The sequence below is a fragment of the Acanthopagrus latus genome, chromosome 1, assembly GCF_904848185.1.
Source record: "Acanthopagrus latus isolate v.2019 chromosome 1, fAcaLat1.1, whole genome shotgun sequence".
Taxonomy (NCBI): domain Eukaryota; kingdom Metazoa; phylum Chordata; class Actinopteri; order Spariformes; family Sparidae; genus Acanthopagrus; species Acanthopagrus latus.
This window is the reverse complement of record NC_051039.1, coordinates 13,947,442-13,965,877: the sequence shown is the minus strand read 5'-3', so window position 1 is coordinate 13,965,877 and position 18,436 is coordinate 13,947,442. Positions and strand designations below refer to the sequence as shown.

The 18,436-nt window shown below is 41.1% G+C and overlaps 1 protein-coding gene across 1 annotated transcript in view; it reads left to right on the top strand.

The window, feature by feature from the left end:
- LOC119028537 (mucin-19-like) overlaps positions 1–18,011 on the top strand; it is a 47,673-nt gene extending 29,662 nt beyond the window's left edge. The window contains exons 41-67 of the mRNA XM_037114697.1: positions 1,193–1,392; positions 1,576–1,640; positions 1,935–2,083; positions 2,212–2,430; positions 3,572–3,771; positions 3,956–4,020; positions 4,309–4,457; positions 4,587–4,784; positions 7,582–7,781; positions 7,982–8,046; positions 8,326–8,474; positions 8,602–8,820; positions 10,194–10,393; positions 10,583–10,647; positions 10,935–11,083; positions 11,211–11,429; positions 12,507–12,706; positions 12,921–12,985; positions 13,272–13,420; positions 13,548–13,745; positions 13,879–14,051; positions 14,526–14,590; positions 14,872–15,020; positions 15,170–15,927; positions 16,561–16,625; positions 16,721–16,863; positions 17,071–18,011. Of these exons, the coding sequence (XP_036970592.1) occupies positions 1,193–1,392; positions 1,576–1,640; positions 1,935–2,083; positions 2,212–2,430; positions 3,572–3,771; positions 3,956–4,020; positions 4,309–4,457; positions 4,587–4,784; positions 7,582–7,781; positions 7,982–8,046; positions 8,326–8,474; positions 8,602–8,820; positions 10,194–10,393; positions 10,583–10,647; positions 10,935–11,083; positions 11,211–11,429; positions 12,507–12,706; positions 12,921–12,985; positions 13,272–13,420; positions 13,548–13,745; positions 13,879–14,051; positions 14,526–14,590; positions 14,872–15,020; positions 15,170–15,927; positions 16,561–16,625; positions 16,721–16,863; positions 17,071–17,174 (4,580 nt within the window). The 3' untranslated portion in view covers positions 17,175–18,011. The remainder of the gene's footprint in view (positions 1–1,192; positions 1,393–1,575; positions 1,641–1,934; positions 2,084–2,211; positions 2,431–3,571; positions 3,772–3,955; positions 4,021–4,308; positions 4,458–4,586; positions 4,785–7,581; positions 7,782–7,981; positions 8,047–8,325; positions 8,475–8,601; positions 8,821–10,193; positions 10,394–10,582; positions 10,648–10,934; positions 11,084–11,210; positions 11,430–12,506; positions 12,707–12,920; positions 12,986–13,271; positions 13,421–13,547; positions 13,746–13,878; positions 14,052–14,525; positions 14,591–14,871; positions 15,021–15,169; positions 15,928–16,560; positions 16,626–16,720; positions 16,864–17,070) is intronic.
- The last annotated feature ends 425 nt before the right edge of the window (positions 18,012–18,436 follow it).

The following is an 18,436-nucleotide window of genomic DNA, read 5'->3' as shown; positions in this document are numbered from 1 at the left end:
CATCACCACCCATCAATGCAACCTCACCATCTGTCAATGCAATCTCACCACCAGTCAACACAACATCACGACCCATCAATGCAACATTAGCAGTAGTCAATGCAACATCACCACCCATCAATGCAACATCACCACCCATCAATGCAAGCTCACGACCAGTCAACGCAACATCACAACCCATAAATGCAACCTCCCCATCAATAAGTGCAAAATCACCACCCATCAATGCAACAGCACTACGCATCAATGCAACAGCACCTCCAGTGAATGCAACTTCACCACCAGTCAACATGACCTCACCACCAGTCAACTTGACCTCACCACTAGTCATCATGACCTCACCAACAGCTAACGCAACAACACCGCCTATCAATGCAACCTCACCATCTGTCAATGCAATCTCACCACCAGTCAACACATCACGACCCATCAATGCAACATTAGCAGCTGTCAATGCAACATCACCACCCATCAATTCATCCTCACCATCAGTCAGTGTAACATCACCACACATCAATGCAAAATCACCACCAGTCAATGCAACAGCACCTCCATTAAATGCAACTTCACCACCAGTCAACATGACCTCACCACCAGTCAACTTGACCTCACCACTAGTCATCATGACCTCACCAACAGCTAACACAACATCACCACCCATCAATGCAACCTCACCATCTGTCAATGCAATCTCACCACCAGTCAACACAACATCACGACCCATGAATGCAACATTAGCAGTAGTCAATGCAACATCACCACCCATCAATGCAAGCTCACAACCAGTCAACGCAACATCACCACCCATCAGTGCAACAGCACCTCTAGTAAACGCCTCATCACCATCAGTTAACATGACCTCACCACCAGTCATCATGACCTCACCAACAGGTAATGCAACATTACCACCCATCAATGCAACCTCACGACCCGTAAATGCAACATCACCACCCATTGATGCAACATTAGCATTAGTCAATGCAACAGCACCACCGCTCAACATGACCTCATTCCAAACAATTTCCACTATGTCACCACCTGTAATATAAATCCTACTCTCAAAAAAAATCTAATAGTTTTTAATTTAAATGACTGCCACAAAAAAGTTGCTATGATCTGTGTCTGTATAACAACTGTGGCACTAACTGCAATTTGTTCATTGGGCTTAATTTTTTTGAATACTTTTTTGTAGGTAATACGAGCTCCCCACCTGTAAATGGAACCTCCAGACCACCAAGAGTCACCACTATTGAAGCCCCAGCTACAACAGTTGCAACACCACCAGAGCCCAGAATTAAGTTGGGATTTAGGTTGCAGCAACCATTTACAGCAGAACTTAGTAACCAGTCCTCACCACAGTTCCAGGCATTGAAAGGCCAAGTTGCATCAGCGGTAAGTTTGTGTAATTTGTATTGTTTTCCTTTTTTTTTTTCCTTCCATTTTTCAACAACAATGCCTAATATCTTTTCACATGAAGTCGAAGAGAAGAGAAAACATGGAATATTTCTGGCATGATATCATTATTATTATTAATTAATAAATACCTTAAAAATTAACATTTATATTTATTCACAGCTCAACACTGTCTATTCGGAAAAATTTGGAGCTGCGTTCAATCGAACTGAAATCAGAGGCTTCAGGTATAAAACACTGCTTGCTTTCGCATATTAGAAAGTTGGTTGGTAATGTATTGATTTTTGTTGATTACTGATGAAAACTAAGGGCAGTGCTGTACTTTCTTCATTTGTCTGTTACGGTTTATCATATATTACAGACATGTTCAGATTTGTAGAATACATTTAAATTATTCATTTTTGTATATAACCCTCTATATTACTCCTTGTCATTTTGCCATATTTAAACAACAATGGCCACAACAGCCAAATAACATCACAGCATTTAAACATTACTTTTCACAAAAACTTCTGTTACAGACAGGGATCCGTTGTGGTAGAGGCTGAGCTGATATTCAACGAAGTGACTACACTACCAAATGCCAGTTCTGTAACTGAAACGTTGAGGACTGCTGCTTCCAGCTCGAACTTTTCACTCACTGTCAACACATCATCTATTTCGGCAGCCGGTAAGACATCATATCATTGAAAATCTTATGTCTTGTAAGTGGTTATTGGACGCTCATACAGAATAGATGATGACAAGCATTTTTTTTAGAGATACAACAAAATCCCTTTTGGTAACTCTTATTTTCAGTTGTTTTGGCACCAACTCAACCCCCGCCAGTCAACGCAACATCCCCACCAGTCGACATGACCTCACCACTACTCAATGTGACCTCACCACTACTCAATGTGACCTCACCACCTGTCAACATGACCTCAGCACCAGTCATTGCAACATCACCACGCATCAATGCAACGGCAACTCCAGTCAACGCCACCTCACCACCAGTCAACATGACCACACCATCAGGTAACGCAACCTCACCACCAGTCAATGCAACATCACAACAGATCAATGCAACTTCACCACCAATCAATGCAGCATCACCACCCATCAATGCAACATCACCAAGAGTCAATGCAACATCACCACCCATCAATGCAACCTCACCACCAGTCAATGCAACATCACCACTCATAAATGCAACCTCAGGACCTATCAATCCAACATCACCACCTATCAACGCAACATCACAACCCATCAGTGCAACATTAGCAGCAGTCAATGCAACATCACCACCTGTCAATGCAACATCACCACCTATCAATGCAACAGCACCACCAATCAAGGCAACCTCATCATCAATCAACGCAGCCTTAACACCTGTCAATGGATCCACACCAAGAGTCAACACAACATCACGACCCATCAATGCAACATTAGCAGCTGTCAATACAACATCACCACCCATAAATGCAACCTCCCCATCAAAAAATGCAACATCATCACCTATCAATGCAACAGCACCTCCAGTAAACGCAACTTCACCACCAGTCAACACGACCTCACCACCAGTCAACCTGACCTCACCACTAGTCATCATGACCTCACCAACAGGTAACGCAACATCACCACCCATCAATACAACCTCACCATCTGTCAATGCAATCTCACCACCAGTCAACACGACATCACGACCCATCAATGCAACATTAGCAGCTGTCAATACAACATCACCACCCATCAATGCAAGCTCACAACCAGTCAACGCAACATCACCACCCATCAGTGCAACAGCACCTCTAGTAAACGCCTCATCACCATCAGTTAACATGACCTCACCACCAGTCATCATGACCTCACCAACAGGTAATGCAACATTACCACCCATCAATGCAACCTCACGACCCGTAAATGCAACATCACCACCCATTGATGCAACATTAGCATTAGTCAATGCAACAGCACCACCGCTCAACATGACCTCATTCCAAACAATTTCCACTATGTCACCACCTGTAATATAAATCCTACTCTCAAAAAAAATCTAATAGTTTTTAATTTAAATGACTGCCACAAAAAAGTTGCTTTGATCTGTGTCTGTATAACAACTGTGGCACTAACTGCAATTTGTTCATTGGGCTTAATTTTTTTGAATACTTTTTTGTAGGTAATACGAGCTCCCCACCTGTAAATGGAACCTCCAGACCACCAAGAGTCACCACTATTGAAGCCCCAGCTACAACAGTTGCAACACCACCAGAGCCCAGAATTAAGTTGGGATTTAGGTTGCAGCAACCATTTACAGCAGAACTTAGTAACCAGTCCTCACCACAGTTCCAGGCATTGAAAGGCCAAGTTGCATCAGCGGTAAGTTTGTGTAATTTGTATTGTTTTCCTTTTTTTTTTTTCCTTCCATTTTTCAACAACAATGCCTAATATCTTTTCACATGAAGTCGAAGAGAAGAGAAAACATGGAATATTTCTGGCATGATATCATTATTATTATTAATTAATAAATACCTTAAAAATTAACATTTATATTTATTCACAGCTCAACACTGTCTATTCGGAAAAATTTGGAGCTGCGTTCAATCGAACTGAAATCAGAGGCTTCAGGTATAAAACACTGCTTGCTTTCGCATATTAGAAAGTTGGTTGGTAATGTATTGATTTTTTGTTGATTACTGATGAAAACTAAGAGAAGTGCTGTACTTTCTTCATTTGTCTGTTAGGGTTTGTCATTTATTACAAACATGTTCAGATTTGTAGAATACATTTAAATTATTCATTTTTGATAACTATATTACTCCTTGTCATTTTGCCATATTTAAACAACAATGGCCACAACAGCCAAATAACATCACAGCATTTAAACATTACTTTTCACAAAAACTTCTGTTACAGACAGGGATCCGTTGTGGTAGAGGCTGAGCTGATATTCAACAATGTGACTACACTACCAAATGCCAGTTCTGTAACTGAAACGTTGAGGACTGCTGCTTCCAGCTCGAACTTTTCACTCACTGTCAACACATCATCTATTTCGGCAGCCGGTAAGACATCATATCATTGAAAATCTTATGTCTTGTAAGTGGTTATTGGACGCTCATACAGAATAGATGATGACAAGCATTTTTTTTTTGAAATACAACAAAATCCCTTTTGGTAACTCTTATTTTCAGTTGTTTTGGCACCAACTCAACCCCCGCCAGTCAGCGTAACATCCCCACCAGTCGACATGACCTCACCACCACTCAATGTGACCTCACCACCTGTCAACATGACCTCAGCACCAGTCATTGCAACATCACCAAGCATCAATGCAACAGCAACTCCAGTCAACGTCACCTCACCACCAGTAAACATGACCACACCATCAGGTAACGCAACCTCACCACCAGTCAATGCAACATCACAACAGATCAATGCAACTTTACCACCAATCAATGCAGCATCACCACCCATCAATGCAACATCACCACCCATCAATGCAACCTCGCCATCAGTCAGTACAACCTTACCAACTGCCAATGCAACATCACCACGAGTCAATGCAACAACACCACCCATCAGTGCAACCTCACCGTCAGTCAGCGCAACCTTACCAACTGTCAATGCAACATCAATGCCTGTCAATGCAACATCAATGCCCGTCAATGCAACAGTGCATCTAGTCAACACAAGCTCACCACCAGTTAATGTGACCTCACCACCAGTCATTATGACATCACCAACAGCTAACACAACATCACCACTCATAAATGCAACCTCAGGACCTATCAATGCAAGCTCACCACCAGTCAACACAACATCACCACTCATAAATGCAACCTCAGGACCTATCAATCCAGCATCACCACCTATCAACGCAACATCACAACCCATCAGTGCAACATTAGCAGCAGTCAATGCAACATCACCACCTGTCAATGCAACATCACCACCTATCAACGCAACAGCACCACCAATCAAGGCAACCTCACCTTCAATCAATGCAACCTTAACACCTGTCAATGGATCCACACCAACAGTCAACACAACATCACAACCCGTCAATGCAACATTGGCAGCTGTCAATACAACATCACCACCCATCAAGGCAAGCTCACGACCATTCAGTGCAACATCACCACTCATAAATGCAACCTCCCCATCAATAAATGCAACATCACCACCTATCAATGCAACAGCACCACGCATCAATGCAACAGCACCTCCAGTAAACACAACTTCACCACCAGTCAACACGACCTCACCACCAGTCAACCTGACCTCACCACTGGTCATCATGACCTCACCAACAGGTAACGCAACATCACCACCCATCAATGCAACCTCACCATCTGTCAATGCAATCTCACCACCAGTCAGCACAACATCACGACCCATCAATGCAACATTAGCAGTAGTCAATGCAACATCACCATCCATCAATGCAAGCCCACGACCAGTCAACGCAACATCACCACCCATAAATGCAACCTCCCCTTCAATAAATGCAACATCACTACCCATCAATGCAACTTCACCACCCATCAATGCAACAGCACCTCCAGTAAATGCAACTTCACCACAAGTCCACTTGACCTCACCACCAGTCAACTTGACCTCACCAGTAGTCATCATGACCTCACCAACAGGTAACGCAACATCACCACCCATCAATGCAACATTTGCAGCAGTCAATGCAACATCACCACCCATCAATGCAACATCACCACCCATCAATGCAAGCTCACGACCAGTCAACGCAACATCACCACCCATAATTGCAACCTCCCCATCAATAAATGCAACATCACCACCCATCAATGCAACAGCACCTCCAGTGAATGCAACTTCACCACCAGTCAACATAACCTCACCACCATTAAACATGATCTCACGACCAGTCAACTTTACCTCACCACTAGTCATCATGACCTCACCACCAGTCAACACAACATCACCACCCATCAATGCAACCTCACCATCAGTCAGTACAACCTTACCAACTGTCAATGCAGCATCACCACAAGTCAATACAACAACACCACCCATCAATGCAACCTCACCATCAGTCAGCGCAACCTTACCAACTGTCAATGCAACATCAACGCCCGTCAATGCAACAGTGCCTCTAGTAAACACGAGCTCACCACCAGTTAATGTGACCTCACCACCAGTCAACATGACATCACCAATGGCTAACACAATATCAATACTCATAAACGCAACCTCAGGACCTATCAATGCAACCTCACCACCAGTCAACACAACATCACCACTCATAAATGCAACATCACCACCCATCAATGCAACATTAGCAGCAGTCAATGCAACATCACCACCCATCAATGCAACATTAGTAGCAGTCAATGCAACATCACCACCCATAAATGCAACCTCCCCATCAATAAATGCAACATCACCACCCATCTATGCAACAACACCACCCATCGATGCAACAGCACCTCTAGTAAACGCCACATCACCATCAGTTAACGTGACCTCACCATCAGTCATCATGACCTCACCAACAGGTAACGCAACATCACCACCCATCAATGCAACATTAAGGGCAGTCAGTGTAACAACACCACCCGTCAATGCAACAGCACCTCTACTAAACGCCACATCACCATCAGTTAATGTGACCTCACCATCAGTTAATGTGACCTCACCACCAGTCATCATGACCTCACCAACAGGTAATGCAACATTACCACCCATCAATGCAACATTACCACCCATCAATGCAACATCACTACCCATCAATGCAACTTCACAGCCAGTCAATGCAACAGTACCACTTAGCAATGCAACAGCACCTCTAGTAAATATCACATCACCATCAGTTAACCTCACCAACAGGTAATGCAACATTACCACCCATCAATGCAACAGCACCACCCATCAATGCAACCTCACGACCCATAAATGCAACATCACCACCCATTGGTGCAACATTAGCAGCAGTCAATGCAACAGCACCACCAGTCACCATGACCTCATTCCAAACAATTTCCACTATGTCACCACCTGCAATACAAATCCTATGCTCAAGAAAAAAGATTAATACTTTTTAGTTTAAATGAGTGCCAAACAATAAAGTTACTACAATGTGTCATTATAAGAACTCTGGCACCAATTGCAGTTTGTTCATTTGACTTAATTTTTTTGAATCCTTTTTTGTAGGCAATACGAGCTCTCCACCTGTAAATGGAACCTCCAGACCACCAAGAATCACCACTATTGAAGCCCCAGCTACAACAGTAGCAACACCACCCAAGCCCAGAATTAAATTGGGATTTAGGTTGCAGCAAAATTTTACAGCAGAACTTAGTAACCAGTCCTCACCACAGTTCCAGGCATTGAAAGGCCAAGTTGCATCAGCGGTAAGTTTGTGTACTTGTGTACTACTGTATACTTTTTCTTTTTTAGTTTTTTTTTTCTTACATTTTTCAATAAGAATGCCTAATACCTTTTCACCTAAAATTGAAGAGAAGAGAAAACATGGAATATTTCTGGCATGACATTATTATTATTACTATGAATTAATTAATATCTTGAAATTAACATTCATATTCATTCACAGCTCAACACTGTCTATTTGGAAAAATTTGGAGCTGCGTTCAATCGAACTGAAATCAGAGGCTTCAGGTATAAAACACTGCTTGCTTCCGCATATTAGAAAGTTGTTTGATTTTTTTTTGTTGATAATTGATGAAAACTGAAACAAGTGCTGTACTTTTTTCATTTCTCTTTTAGGGTTTATCATTTATTACAAACATGTTCAGATTCGTAGAATACATTTAATTTACTCATTTTTGTATCTGTATCATCCCTTGTCATTTAGCCATAATTAAACAATAATGGCCACAACAGCCAAATAACATTAAGGCATTAAAACATTACTTTTCACAAATGCTTCTCTTACAGACAGGGATCCATTGTGGTAGAAGCTGAGCTGATATTCAACAATGTGACTACACTACCAAATGCCAGTTCTGTAGTTGAAACGTTGAGGACTGCTGCTTCCAGCTCTAACTTTTCACTTACTGTCAACACATCATCTATTTCGGCAGCCGGTAAGACATCATATCATTCAAAATCTTATCTTTTGCAAATGATTATTGGAAGCTCATACAGCATAAATGATGACAAGCATTTATTTAGAAATACAACAGAATCCCTTTTGGTAACTCTTATTTTCAGTTGTTTTGGCACCAACTCAACCCCCACCGGGCAATGCAACATCACCACCAGTCAACATGACTTTAGCACCACTCAATGTGACCTCACCATCAGTCAACATGACCTCAGCACCAGTCAATGCAACATCACCACCCATCAATGCAACAGCACCTCCAGTCAACTCCACCTCACCGCCAGTAAACATGACCTCACCACCAGTCAACATGACCACACCATCAGGTAACGCAACCTCACCACCAGTCAATGCAACATCACAACAGATCAATGCAACTTCACCACCAATCAATGCAGCATCACCACCCATCAATACAACAGCACCCCCAGTAAATGCCACCTCACCACCAGTCAACATGAGCTCACCACCAGTTAACATGACATCATCACCAGTCATCATGACCTCACCAACAGGTAATACAACATCACCAACCATCAGTGCAACTTTACAATCTGTCAATGTAACCTCACCACCAGTCAACACAACATCACCATCCATCAATGCAACAGCACCACCCATCAGTGCAACATCACCGTCAATCAATGCAACATCACCACCCATCAATACAACAGCACCCCCAGTAAATGCCACCTCACCACCATTCAACATGAGCTCACCACCAGTTAACATGACATCATCACCAGTCATCATGACCTCACCAACAGGTAATACAACATCACCAACCATCAGTGCAACTTTTCAATCTGTCAATGCAACCTCACCACCAGTCAACACAACATCACCATCCATCAATGCAACACCACCACCCATCAATGCAACCTCGCCATCAGTCAATGCAACAACACCACCCATCAATACAAGCTCACCATCAGTCAGCGCAACCTTACCAACTGTAAATGCAACAGTGCCTCTAGTAAACGCGACCTCACCACCAGTTAATGTGACCTCACCACCAGTCAACATGACCTCACCACCAGTCATCATGACATCACCACCAGGTAACACAACATAATCACCCATCAATGCAACCTCTCCATCTGTCAATGCAACCTCACCACTAGTCAACACATCACGACCCATCAATGCAAACTCACGACCAGTCAATGCAACATCACCACCCCTCAAATCAACCTCACCATCAATCAATACAACATCACCACCAGTCAATGCAACATCACCACCCATAAATGCAACCTCCCCATCAATAAATCCACCATCACCACCTATCAATGCAACAGCACCACACATCAACGCAACAGCACCTCTAGTAAACACCACATCACCATCAGTTAACGTGACCTCACAAACAGGTAATGCAACATTACCAGCCATCAATGCAACAGCACCACCCATCAATCCAACCTCATGACCCATAAATGCAACATCTCCACCCATCGGTGCAACATTAGCAGCAGTCAGTGCAACAGCGCCACGAGTCACCATGACCTCATTCCAAACAAATTTGACTATGTCACAACCTGTAATACAAGTCCTACACTCAAAAAAAAAAATCTAATAGCTTTTAGTTTAAACAACTGCCACACAAAAAAGTTACTATAATATGTGTCATTATAAGAACTCTGGTACCAAGTGCAGTTTGTTCATTTGACTTAATTTTTTTGAATCCTTGTTGTAGGTAATACAAGCTCTCCACCTGTAAATGGAACCACCAGACCACCAAGAGTCACCACTAATGGAGCCCCAGCTACAACAGTTGCAACACCACCAGAGCCCAGAATTAAGTTGGGATTTAGGTTGCAGCAAAATTTTACAGCAGAACTTAGTAACCAATCCTCACCACAGTTCCAGGCATTAAAAGGCCAAGTTTCATCAGTGGTAAGTTTGTATAGTTTGTATTATTTTTCTTTTTTAGTTTTAACTTTTCTTGCATTTTTCAACAAGAATGCCTAGTACCTTGTCACCTAAAACTGAAGAGAAAAGAAAACATGGAATATTTCTGGCATGATATTGTTATCATTATTAATTAATTAATATCTTGAAATTAACATTTATATTCATTCACAGCTCAACACTGTGTATTCGGAAAAATTTGGAGCTGCGTTCAATCGAACTGAAATCAGAGGCTTCAGGTATAAAACACTGCTTGCTTTTGCATATTAGAAAGTTGTTTGGTAATATATTGATTATTTGTTGATAACTGATGAAAACTGAAAGAAGTGCTGTACTTTTGTCATTTGTCTGTTAGAGTTTATCATATATTACCAACATGTTCAGATTTGTAGAACACATTTAATTTACTCATTTTTGTATCTGTATCAGCCCTTGTCACTTAGCCATAGTTAAACAATAATGGCCACAACAGCCAGACAACATTAAGGCATTAAAACATTACTTTTCACAAATGCTTATTTTACAGACAGGGATCCATTGTGGTAGAAGCTGAGCTGATATTCAACAATGTGACTACACTACCAAATGCCAGTTCTGTAGTTGAAACGTTGAGGACTGCTGCTTCCAGCTCTAACTTTTCACTTACTGTCAACACATCATCTATTTCGGCAGCCGGTAAGACATCATGTCATTCAAAATCTTATCTTTTGCAAATGATTATTGGAAGCTCATACAGAATAAATGATGACAAGCATTTATTTAGAAATACAACAAAATCCCTTTTGGTAACTGTTCTTTTCAGTTGTTTTGGCACCAACTCAACCCCCACCGGGCAGTGCAACATCACCACCAGTCAACATGACCTCACCACCACTCAATGTGACCTCACCATCAGTCAACATGACCTCAGCACCAGTCAATGCAACATCACCACCCATCAATGCAACAGCACCTCCAGTCAACTCCACCTCACCACCAGTAAACATGACCTCACCACCAGTCAACATGACCACACCATCAGGTAATGCAACCTCACCACCAGTCGATACAACATCACAACAGATCAATGCAACTTCACCACCAATCAATGCAGCATCACCACCCATCAATGCAACATCCCCAAGAGTCAATGCAACATCACCACCCATCAGTGCAACCTCACCGTCAATCAATGCAACATCACCACCCATTAATACAACAGCACCCCCAGTAAATGCCACCTCACCACCAGTCAACACAACATCACCATCCATCAATGCAACAGCACCACCCATCAATGCAACCTCACCATCAGTCAGCGCAACATTACCAACTGTCAATGCAACATCACCACTAGTCAATGCAACAACACCACCCATCAATACAAGCTCGCCATCAGTCAGCGCAACCTTACCAACTGTAAATGCAACATCACCACCTGCCAATTCAACAGTGCCTCTAGTAAACGCGACCTCACCACCAGTTAATGTGACCTCACCACCAGTCAACATGACCTCACCACCAGTCATCATGACATCACCACCAGGTAACACAACATTATCACCCATCAATGCAACCTCTCCATCTGTCAATGCAACCTCACCACTAGTCAACACATCACGACCCATCAATGCAAACTCACTACCAGTTAATGCAACATCACCACCCCTCAAATCAACCTCACCATCAATCAATACAACATCACCACCAGTCAATGCAACATCACCACCCATCAATGTAACATCACAGCCAGTCAATGCAACAGCACCATCAGTTAACGTGACCTCACCAACAGGTAATGCAACATTACCACCCATCAATGAAACAGCACCACCCATCAATGCAACCTCACAACCCATAAATGCAACATCACCACCCATCGGTGCAACATTAGCAGCAGTCAATGCAACAGCACCACCAGTCACCTTGTCCTCATTCCAAACAATTTCCACTATGTCACCACCTGTAATACAAATCCTACACTCAAAGAAAATCTAATAGTTTTTTAGTTTAAATGACTGCCACACAAAAACGTTGCTATAATATGTGTCATTATAAGAACTCTGGCACCAAGTGCAATTTGTTCATGTGACTTAATTTTTTGAATACTTTTTTGCAGGTAATACGAGCTCTCCACCTGTAAATGGAACCTCCAGACCTCCAAGAGTCACCACTATTGGAGCCCCAGCTACAACAGTTGCAACACCACCAGAGCCCAGAATCAAGTTGGGATTTAGGTTGCAGCAAAATTTTACAGCAGAACTTAGTAACCAATCCTCACCACAGTTCCAGGCATTAAAAGGCCAAGTTGCATCAGTGGTAAGTTTGCATACTTTGTAATGTTTTTCTATGTTTGTTCGTTTTTTTGCATTTTTCAACAACAATGCCTATTTTTGCATTTTTCATCAACAATGCCTAATACCTTTTCACATAAAGTCGAAGAGAAAATAAAACATGGAATATTTCTGGCATGATATTATTATTATCATTGATTAATACATATTTTGAAATTAACATTTATATTCATTCACAGCTCAACACTGTGTATTCGGAAAAATTTGGAGCTGCGTTCAATCGAACTGAAATCAGAGGCTTCAGGTATAAAACACTGCTTACTTTCGCATATTAGAAAGTTGTTTGGTAATACATTAATTTTTTGTTGATAATTGATGAAAACTGAAAGAAGTGCTGTACTTTTTTCATTTGTCCATTAGGGTTTACCATGTATTACAAACATGTTCAGATTTGTAGAATACATTTAAATTACTCATTTTTGTATCTGTATCAGCCCTTGTCACTTAGCCATAGTTAAACAATAATGACCACAACAACCAAATAACATCAAGGCATTAAACATTACTTTTCACAAATGCTTCTTTTACAGACAGGGATCCATTGTGGTAGAAGCTGAGCTGATATTCAACAATGTGACTACACTACCAAATGCCAGTTCTGTAGTTGAAACGTTGAGGACTGCTGCTTCCAGCTCTAACTTTTCACTCACTGTCAACATATCATCTATTTCAGCAGCAGGTAAGACATGATATCATTCAAAATCTTATATTTTGTAAATGATTATTGGAATCCCATACAGAATAAATGATAACAAACATTTGTTTAGAAATACAACAAAATCCCTTTTGATAACTGTTGTTTTCAGTTGTGTTGGCACCAACTCAACCCCCACCGGGCAATGCAACATCACCACCAGTCAACACCACTTCACAACCAGTCAATGCATCATCTCCACCTCTCAATGCAACCTCACCGCCAGTCAACGCAACATCCCCACTAGTGAACGCCACTTCACCGCAAGTCAACACAACTTCACCACCTGTTAATGCAACCTCACCAGCAGGTAATGCAAAGTCTCACGCTCATACATCACGTGAAGTCGATGCAGTTTATGCAGCTCTTGTATCTTTAAACTTGCATAATTTGGTAGTAATAAATATTTTGAATACTTCTAAGTAATCCAATCTCCCCTTCAGTGAATGTAACATCAGCACAACCAGTTATCACAACTGGTGCTCCAGCCTCTACAGCTGTCCCCGAAGACTCAAAGATCACATTGGGATTCAGGTTGCAGCAAACCTTTAGACCACAACTCTCAAACCGATCCTCTCAAGAGTTTAAGGATTTAGAAAATAATGTAACAACACAAGTAAGTACATTAACATTTGTTATTATCCTTATATAACTGTAAACTTGCATAGTATATTTTTAAATAAATATATGTGAAATGTGTGTGTGTGTTTGTGTGTGTGCTTGAGTGTGTGTGTGGTTATTGGCATTTGACCAATCTTCATTTTCAGAGAGGTATTTAAATGGCTGTCTGAGGGTCAAGACTTGTTTGTAAGGGTAACGTGACGGGTTATTTCATTGTATTGGTTAAGGTTAGGTTAAGGGGCAAGGAACTCCATTATGCTATGCAAAGTCTTGCCTGTTTGGTATAGTAACATATAAAACAAATGAGCATACAGATGGACAGCAGAGATGTAGATTATGAAGTTATGAAATAAAAACAGGTGACTGAATAACCAAATGATATTATAGACTGGCAAAAACAATTCTCTCACATCTCTCCTTCTTGTTTTTAGATATTACTTGAACTGTTTTTTTAATTTCATTTTTCCAGCTTGATGGTGTCTTTTCTAAGAGATTTGGAAACCGTTTCCTTCGATCTGAGATCACCTCTTTCAGGTATATGACAGTTTTCGTTATCTAACATTAGAAAAACAAATGTGCGTATTATTAAAGCTGTATGCACAGCACTGTGTTAATTGAAACTTAGCAAAGTTAAATATGTGTTTTCTTAACCTACAAATCTGGAGACATTGTTGTTATTTTGATCATATATGTTTTTCTAAAATTGATCGTTCATTTGCTTAATTATAGTTCGGTCTTCATAAAGTGTCATGTGATATTGAGGCGTCACAACTAACAGATACCAGTAAATATAGTAACAATACTTCATCTTACAGTCAAGGTTCAGTCGTGGTGAATTCTCAGCTGATATTCAACAATGCCAGCTCAGTGCCAGAAACAAGTGTTGTGGTAGATACTCTGGTAGAGGCAGCAACCAATGGTTCCATCAGCATTCCAGTGAATACATCAAGTGTTGTTGCAACAAGTAAGAGTTGATTTAATGATTTAATTTATTTATTTATTTTATATAATTTATTTATTATTTTATTTTATTTTATTTTTTTATTTTTTTTACAATATTGTGTTCCCGAGGTTCTTGCACGTGGTAAAAGAAGTTAAATTTTGTTTTTGTAGGAACAGCTACAACAACAGTTGCACCTATAACTGCCCCAACTACAACTCCCACCATTACAGTCACCTCCACTGCGGCCCCTGGTACAGCCACCTCCACTGCGGCTCCCGTTACAGCCACCTCCACTGCGGCTCCCGTTACAGCCACCTCCACTGCAGCTCCCGTTACAGCCACCTCCACTGCGGCCCCTGGTACAGCCACCTCCACTGCGGCTCCCGTTACAGCCACCTCCACTGCGGCTCCAGTTACAGCCACCTCCACTGCGGCTCCCGTTACAGCCACCTCCACTGCGGCTCCAGTTACAGCCACCTCCACTGCGGCTCCCGTTACAGCCACCTCCACTGCGGCTCCAGTTACAGCCACCTCCACTGCGGCTCCCGTTACAGCCACCTCCACTGCGGCTCCAGTTACAGCCACCTCCACTGCGGCTCCAGTTACAGCCACCTCCACTGCGGCTCCAGTTACAGCCACCTCCACTGCGGCTCCCGTTACAGCCACCTCCACTGCGGCTCCAGTTACAGAAGCCTCCACTGCGGCTCCCGTTACAGCAACCTCCACTGCGGCTCCAGTTACAGAAGCCTCCACTGCGACTCCTGTTACAGCCGGCTCTACGACAGCTTCTCCAGCATCAACAGATCCTCCTTCATCCACTGAGGGAACCCTTAGCCTTGTGTTTAGGCTCAACCAAACATTCACATCGGATCTCGCCGATCAATCCTCAGCAGCGTTTAAGACTTTGGCTGCAACAGTGGTCACAGAGGTAAGCTGTCTATGCTCTACAACAGTGTACTACTAACAACATAAATTTTATTGTGATAAATTGAATTCACTTTCTAACAATAACATTCCATGGGCACATAAAACAGAGAAGCATCTTCTGAACTTAAGTGCAGAAGTTTAATTTTCAAATATGCATCGAATATTTAAGCAGTCAGTCACCATTGTTTTCACTGGAAAAAAAATCTAAGCCAATATAATTATTTTTTTTATGGAACCTGTTATTCACACCAAACAGAACAAAACACATTTTCCAGATCATCCCGCTGCTTAAAAATTCTGAGAAATAAAAAATTGCAGTTATATTTATTGAGTTGTTGTTGTATTTGTACTCCCAAGCCTCGCCTGAAGTGGTGAATATATTAATTTCCATTAATCACACAGTGATTTTTGCACCTACTGGAAGGTTTTCTTTTGTGCTGACTTGGTGCAAGGTAGCAACATCCCAGAAGTGAGGTTAAGCCCCAGGTCCCAGTGGGGCTCAGTCTCCACTCTCTTCAAGCTTAAGTAACACTCCTACCTTGCAGGGCAATAAGAAAGCTAGATCCTGTCTGGTAAGATGTCCATTAGTACTTTTGTTGTATTTTTTTAAGCTAACAGTTAAGTTGTCTTTCAGGTAAACACTGCGGGAAATGCAGCTTTTGGAGCAGACTACAGCCGCTGCATTGTAAACAACTTCACGTAAGACAAAATTAAATTTTTTGAACAGCATTATGCTCTATTTTTGGTATCTATGTAGTTTTAAAAAGTCTTCCTTTGTGTCTTTGTCCCTGCAGGAGCGGGTCAGTGGTTGTCGACACGACCGCTGTGTTCAGAGATAAAAACTCAGTTCCTTCAGCTACTAATGCGACTTCCCTGTTCAGCAGTGAGCTCAGCAAATCTACTGCCTTGAATGTTATACCAGGAAGCGTTTCTGCACGTAAGTTGTGACATAAAGAAATGAATGGATAGTAGTATTAATCTATTTAAAAATCAAATTTGTGTTTCAATGTCATACTTGTAATTCTCTTGTCATTTTTAAATAGGAAAGTAAAGATGAGGTTGGGATGAAGCTTTCTTTTATGCGTGCTTTTTTAACTCCACAGAATGTCCTTAACTAATACCTCTGATTTTTCTAATATTTCAGAATCAACATCGACATCTGGCAGTGCTCCTTGGCCCACAGTGGGCTCATTGGCAGTCTTGTCACTAACACTGCTGGTTGCAGCACAGATGCTGATGGACATATAGGCCCCTAAGTCAGATACATTGACTAAGCCAGTTGAATTGGAAAAGGCAATGATCCAATGAGCCAAGACCAAATCACATAACAAGTGTGTAATTTTAAATTTACCAATACACAACCATGTTGTAAAAGATGCATATTATGTTTCAGAAAATCTCAGTACTTTCCACATATGATTTACAGATCACTTGTGTTTTGATTCTCTTAGATTTAAGGAACTAATCATTAAGAATGCAATATCATATGTTATACTTTATGGAGATTCTTTGTTAGAGCTGCCCTCATATGTGTTTGGGAATACCTCTTTATATGCATTTTTAACATAAAAAAAACCCGTTTACATCCACTGCGAATGAGGGAAGAAGTGTGCAGTTCATATCGTGCCAGAAGCTTAGGGTGTAAAGTTGACATAATCTTGATGATGGAAAGCGATAATTCATATTATGTCTGAGACCAACCATTGATGTTGGAGTTTTAAAAAACATATTTAACGATGAAGATGACTTATACATAACCCTAACAATGGAGTTAAGGTGGGTTCCTTTACATTCAGCGTGTCAGATTATTGCAGGAAAATATTGCCATAGAATATAATGCTGGGTGTTGCATAATCATACTCTATGAAGAAAATGTGTCAACATTGATATGCTGATTATTGGATGCTAATCTGAAATAGCTGAAGTACTATGATTTATTATTTTTCATTTAAATGATTCAGGTTTTGAATAGAATACTGATTCCTGTATGTTTCTGAGAAGGGGAATAATCAACATTTGCATATTTTGTTCATAAACAGAATATTGAAATATCATTTTAAAATATACCTTCTTGTTTTCTTAAATTGTTCTTTTTGATTCTTTTTTTGAACAGATAAAAAACATATTTTACTTTTTTATCAGTTGTGTAGTGTCTGATTAAAAAACATATAAAACTTCACTTTGTCAACAACTTAGGATTCATGTTTTGCATGTGTTTGCCATCATTTCTAATCTATTTTTTAACCTTACGTCTATGCACACTATAGCATACCTGTATGAATTGTTATACATTGGAAGGCTTTCTTCACCAATCTTAAAACTTACAGAACAAGTGTGAGATCATGCACAGTAAGGTATCGATTATAGTCTCTTACACATGTAGAGATGCTGGTTGGTCGGCATTATCAGTCCTGTCCTAGGAATGGTGTCCACAGCATGTGTACGAGAACAAGAGCAAGATTGACGCACACAGGCATGAGAAAAACAAGCAAGCGCATATATGGCGGAAA